The 6,000-nt window shown below is 39.7% G+C and overlaps 1 protein-coding gene across 3 annotated transcripts in view; it reads right to left on the reverse strand.

Moving 5' to 3' along the window:
- LOC111149686 (neural EGFL like 1) overlaps positions 1-6,000 on the reverse strand; it is an 836,166-nt gene that overhangs the window by 426,715 nt on the left and 403,451 nt on the right. For all 3 annotated transcript variants that reach the window (XM_022506910.1, XM_022506909.1, XM_022506908.1), the window contains one exon: positions 5,480-5,605. In XM_022506910.1, coding sequence (XP_022362618.1) covers positions 5,480-5,605 — 126 coding nt within the window. The remainder of the gene's footprint in view (positions 1-5,479; positions 5,606-6,000) is intronic.

Below are 6,000 nucleotides of genomic sequence, written 5' to 3' on the forward strand. Positions count from 1 at the left end.
TTCCCTCTCCCACTCCCCCTACTTGTGTTCCTGCTCTCCATCTCTCTCTCTGTGTGTCAAATAAATAAATAAAATATTTCCAAAAAAAATCTTTTCTACCATTCTGTTTTATAAAAGCAGACGGCATATTAGAATCACCTGGGCCTTTAAACAAACTGAAGCCAGGAGGTCTCAGACCTAGACCAAACGCAAGGGTATACCCGAACATTAACTTTTACCTGTGTCCTGAGTCCTGAGTGATTCTAACCTAAGCTGAGAGTTGAGAATTTCTGCACAAAAACAAATCAGGATCTTGGAGCCCTGCTTCCAGCACTATCACATCCCTCCTCTGAATGGGGAAGTGGGTAACAGAGCCCACCATTTAAAGAAGGGGGGGAAAAAGGGTGGGGACATACCAGCCAAATCAAAGCAAAGGATAAATGTCCCCTAATAATCATCACAACTTTTAGCTGGGTTTTGGAATATCCAAAACTATAAGTCTTACTTTGACTTTCTTTATTCAGTGTACCAGTAGATGCTTCCTGCCATCTTTAATAAAAGTAGTTTTGCACCATAAAGCATTTAATACAGCATCTTTCACTCAGTAGAAGTAGTCTACAGGCCCACGACTGGAATTTCATTCTTAAAGCTATCTCACCTTTTCTGAGCCTGAGAGCCAAGTAATTAATAACCCCTTAATGCTGCCAGGGAGTCAAAAGTAAGTAAGAACGAGCATGTCCAAAACAAGCACATGCTATGTGCTTTAAAGATAAGGATAATCAATAGACATTTTATGACCATGCTCTACTAAGTTCCAGAATGTTCTATTTTGGCTCTACTTCATATGGCTCTGCTTCATAAAATGACATCAGGTACTTCATATTTCAAAGTGTTCTTTATATCTTCTACCTTAGGAGAAAAGTTTTTTTTTTTTTTTTCTCTTTCAGAAAACTGGTCTAAAATTTGTCACAGTGGTCTTTTACTCCTACTCCCAAGTCTTTTAAACTGTTGCCTCACCACCTTTCATTGTAAGGTACTTAATTTAAACCACTAAAATTAATGGACTGTGATATCTAACTATAACCAAGCTTATTTGAAGTAGTTCAAACATATACTTTCTTCAAGCTTTCTTCCATGCCAATATCAAGAAAATACAATTCTTCTGAGCAAGGTAATAGAAATCACATGGGATAAGGTTATCTTACTTGTTTCTTTATTTCTTACCTTCATGGGAAGTTTCTGGCATAAAAATGAATGCTTACCCATTACTGTCAAGTACCTGTCTTATTGCTGCATGCTTTTGTCATAAATCACAGGTATTCTGCTTTTGAGCTGCCTGAGAATCTAATGATAACATCTTATCAAACAACTTAAACACAGCCTTAGTTTAACTGAGGATAAATGAAAGTCAGGGACCAGTAAATCAAGGAGTCTGACCATCGCAAAAATCAAAAGGTAAAGAAAAGAGAAAAGCACCCCACCAGACCAATTTCAGGGAATCCTCCAGTTTCGAACTTCATAAAAGAGCAAAGACAACCCATCATTCTCTTATAGGAGAGAAAGTAAAGTGAAGTAGACGCACACAAATCCTAAGGCCAAAAACTGGCCCAAGCATCCAACGTTTTCAATCTCACCCTTTCAAAGGGCAAGGGACGCTCTCCTAGAAAAAAGTACAGAGCCTCGTATATAATACATGGTCATGTCGGGGAATCCCCAACTTCTAGGGGTAAAAATTAAGTCATAGCACATTTTAAATTGTGGGTAAGTATTCTCGATGTAAAATCCTCCTTATTTTATTTTCCCATGAGATATGATTTTTTTTTTCCATTTTTAAAACAAGATAAAAAGGGGGAAAGAGTTAAAGTTTCTTTTCTATTTGACACACTGTGTTTCCCCTTGAGCATCTATTTGTCTCAGGTGCAGTCTTTCTAAAAGGACCGTGGTTACCAGCATAAACTCTGGAAACGCTCTCTCAGGGTTTCTTCTTTGGAACTTAAAAAGGGCTAACAACTAACATGAGATTAAACACCTAATACTCATCTAAATTCTACTAAGACTTTCAAGAGGGATTGATTTGGCAAATACTGGAACATATTTTGACAGTGAATATACATTTGAGATTTTTCATATGAAGACGTTGCTTCAATGATGAACTCTCAGGGCACAGAGGTCATTTATCACTATTCTCAGTGACTGTATTTCCTAATACTCATGCCTGATACTAGTTATGTATTAGATATATGAATAAATGAATGACATGGGTGAATCAATCAATCATTCAATAATCTATTACCAAAGCTGGTAGATCTTCTTTACTTCTAGGCTCACTAATTTTTAATTGAACATAATTTTTCAGTATTACTACTGACTTCTAGGGCAGTTCGGGTCCAGCTGAACGGCACACTAAAAGAAAGAAAACAGTGACCTTGACATACTTAGAAAACTAACTTATAACAGTAGCAGCAGATACTGATTGCTTTGGGACAGAGTCTAGAATGAACTTCGGAAATCAGGAATGCCAATAATGAGAAATGCTGTATCAGGAGCTTGGGGCAAACAAAGGATGCCTTCAGGTCTGTCAATTTCTCCCAGAAATTGATCTTTGAAAAATGAAATATCTGAAAAGATGCCTGACAGTGGCCAACATCTATTATACACCTTACTTATTACCACAGACAAATAGAGACTCAGAGGAAGAAGTCTTTGCCAATAAAGAAATGACAGAGATTGGAGGTGGGGACCGGATCTGTCTTGGAGAGTGAAAAGCACCTCTGGCCTAAGAGGCTTACTTTCAGGACACCAAGGTAAGTATCAGAGCTCCAGCTTACTATGCAAGCATCTCATGGAGGCCCTAGAATTTGGTCTAGAGGAGAAATGGCAGGAAGAATGCTTGTCTCTTAGGTCTCTTCACTCCCATCCATTTTCTACACTGTGAAATCCTACCCCAATCCACTCACTGCATGCTAACATGCCTCAGAAAACTCCAGTAGATACTCTTGGCTTGCAAAAACACTCTACACACTCCATTCTGGAAATCAAGCAACTTTTTCTTATTGTATTTTGCTTGTTCTTCCATCATAGTACTTAGTGCTGCTTAATATCATCATCATTTTTATGAGACTACTTTCCCCAACACACCGTGTACTGTTGAAAAGAAAAGGGTCATTTTAATAAACAGCTCCTGTCAAAGGAAACACGATCTGTTGAGAATCTATTAAGTGTCAATCACTACGGTATTCACTAGCACCATCTACCAAATATTTCTAGTTTTCTCCTAATTCTAGGCACGAACCAGAATTCCACTTCCTCATCCCCTTGTATTGGTTAGGTACTGATGACTAGATCTAGTAGACAAGCAGAGTGTGGAAAGGGTACGTGTCCCTCCCTGACAGCAACATGGAATGAGTGTTGCCAAGACCCCCCCAGGCTCTCTCTTTCACATCTTGGTGACTGGAAATGTTCACAATACTGACTGTTCTATCTGCTTGTACCTCCACAGTAATTATGACAAGCAGAGCAGCTTTCCTGCTGACCAGTGAAAGACAAACAAAACCTTGTTATTTTAAGTCCAGCATATTTGGGGCTGTTACTGCAGAACATCCTGACTGATCCAAGTGCCATGATAAATGTTTTCACATATACAATCTGATGTTCACAATAACATAAGAGTTACATATCACAGCTACAGCAGATACAGCAGATACGAGCTTTCATTCATAAATGAGTTTTTTAAAAAAATAGCCCAAGGCTAAATAGTTTTGTTCATTCCTTCATTCAATAAATATTTTGTGAGTACTGCGCTCTGCCAGGTTCTCTACACCCCCAACTCCTCCAGCTACGTAACGTTTTTAACGTATGTTTTTAACGTTTAAAATAGGTAGTGAACAGAAGAGAAAAGGTCCCCGCTCTCAGATCTTATATTCTAATAGAGACAAATTTTTGAAAATCACATATAAAAAATAAAAACTCTACATGGTGATAAGTGATATTCAGAAAATTGAAATCAAGTGAGAGGATCGTGGGTAGCCATCTAATTATGTAAGTCAGAGAAAGTCCTCCTGAGCCTCTCCCTTTTTTTTTGAGGGGAGATGCTTGGGTACCCACTGACATGCACACCCTTGTCTTTTATTCCAAATAACATAGTTTGCTTTCTCAAAGTAATTCTATAAATAACACATTTTTTATCTCGTTCCATATATAAACCACTAGGCAGGGCACCCATCCTTAAGAGGCTTCCAATGAGCACTGAGCTCCAGTCTTTTCGCCCTTTGGGAAAAAGTAAAGCAGACGCAGTATTCTGCTGTGACTTCAACAAGGCCTTTCTACACAGCAGGGCCTTAATCAAGGTTTAGGGAGTTCCATGATATGTGCTATTGTTGTAGAAGGATATTCACTGATTCCTTCTGATCACAGAGTAAAGGTAAATCATAAGAACAAAGAAACAATCATGCAGAACATCAGATTTTTAGACTGTTTGTTTACGGGTCCAAAAGGGTTTTTGTGCCCCCCGTTAAAATGTTTAGCTCTCAGCATGCTGTGTTTACGCAATCTCTTTTCTCTCTAGGAATTTTAGTTATACCGCATAAAAGATAAATGAGATTGGCCATCTGCGGCCATCAGAAACCTATATTACTCTCACATTACCAGCTCCTTAACCGAAAAATAGTAACTTATAAATATACAACAATAAATGGAAAAGGCTTTTTGGATGTACAAACATGCTTCCCTAACTTCTGCCACTTTCTGCGCTTCTGAAAAGGTCTTGGGAATAAAATACACTAAGAGTAGCAGTCCATTCTGAGTGAATGAGGGAAAGGTACAAAAATGACTGAAATTTTGGGCTCGAGGGGCACTTTTCTTAGAGATTACAGATTGGTCATTTAAAGACATTTGACCAAAAACAAAAAGACTCAGAACTTTCTACCATTTGTGGCCAAATTATTGTTCACATCTCCATATACAAAACTGGAAGCATATTGGAACCCCCCCACCAAATGCCCACAAAGCCAGCACTGCTCACACGAAGGCACCGCCCCCATCCCTAGAGTTCCTTCTGGCTGAGCACTGCGAGCCCTGACATATCAGGGAAACTGAGAGTCAGTACATGTCAATCCAAAGTTTCGACTGGCTCCGAAAATTCCCAATCCCTGACCACTAGGTACTCCGTCCCCCTCTAAACTTAATCCTTGCCTTTTACAATGGGGACAAAGTACATTTTCTTATATACAAAATCACTCCAGCATGACAGAAGGAAAATAATTTGGTAATTTTCTATCCTTAAAACTGATGTCTCTAGGTCTGCTGGGAGTAGAAATAAATTACACAGATAAAACTCCTTTTCGCACCTTTTTTTCCAAAGGGAAGGGTAAAATAATGCAAGAGAAAAACTAGCTGGCTGGTTTACAGTAGTACCGAGGACACCTGGAGCTAAATTTAACAACACACCTAGGGTGCAGAGAAGGGGTAAATCAGAAAATCGAAGTTGCTTCTTCGTGCTCACCTGTGCAAGAGAAGTCATCGACTCGGATGTAGCCTGGGACACAGTCACAGCGATATAACCCAGCCAAGTTCACGCACACAGTGTTGGCATGACAGTAATGCATCTTAGCTGCACACTCATCAATATCTGAAAGAGAACAAAAGAAGCAACATCACAGTTAGGTGAAGGAATGAACCCTACTCACTGTAATCATCTGACAAGGAAATTGAAATGGGCAAATGTCCATCAAAGCTAAGAGAAAAAGCAAGATGCAGTAAACACAAAAACTCAAATGCAAATTCAGCTGCATTCAGGTGCTTTAGATCCCATCTTGAGCTGAAAGGATTTCGAGAAAGAGGCAAGGTGAGATGTAACAGTTAAGAAACCAAGATGTGGGGTGCTTGGGTGGCTCAGTGGGTTGGGCCTCTGCCTTCGGCTTGGGTCATGATCTCGGGGTCCTGGGACCGAGTGCCGCATCGGGCTCTCCGCTCGGCGGGGAGCCTGCTTCCTCCTCTCTCTGTCTCTGCCTGCCTCTCTGCCTA

This window comes from Enhydra lutris, unplaced genomic scaffold (genome assembly GCF_002288905.1).
Source record: "Enhydra lutris kenyoni isolate GAN:26980312 unplaced genomic scaffold, ASM228890v2 scaffoldscaffold22, whole genome shotgun sequence".
Lineage (NCBI taxonomy): Eukaryota > Metazoa > Chordata > Mammalia > Carnivora > Mustelidae > Enhydra > Enhydra lutris.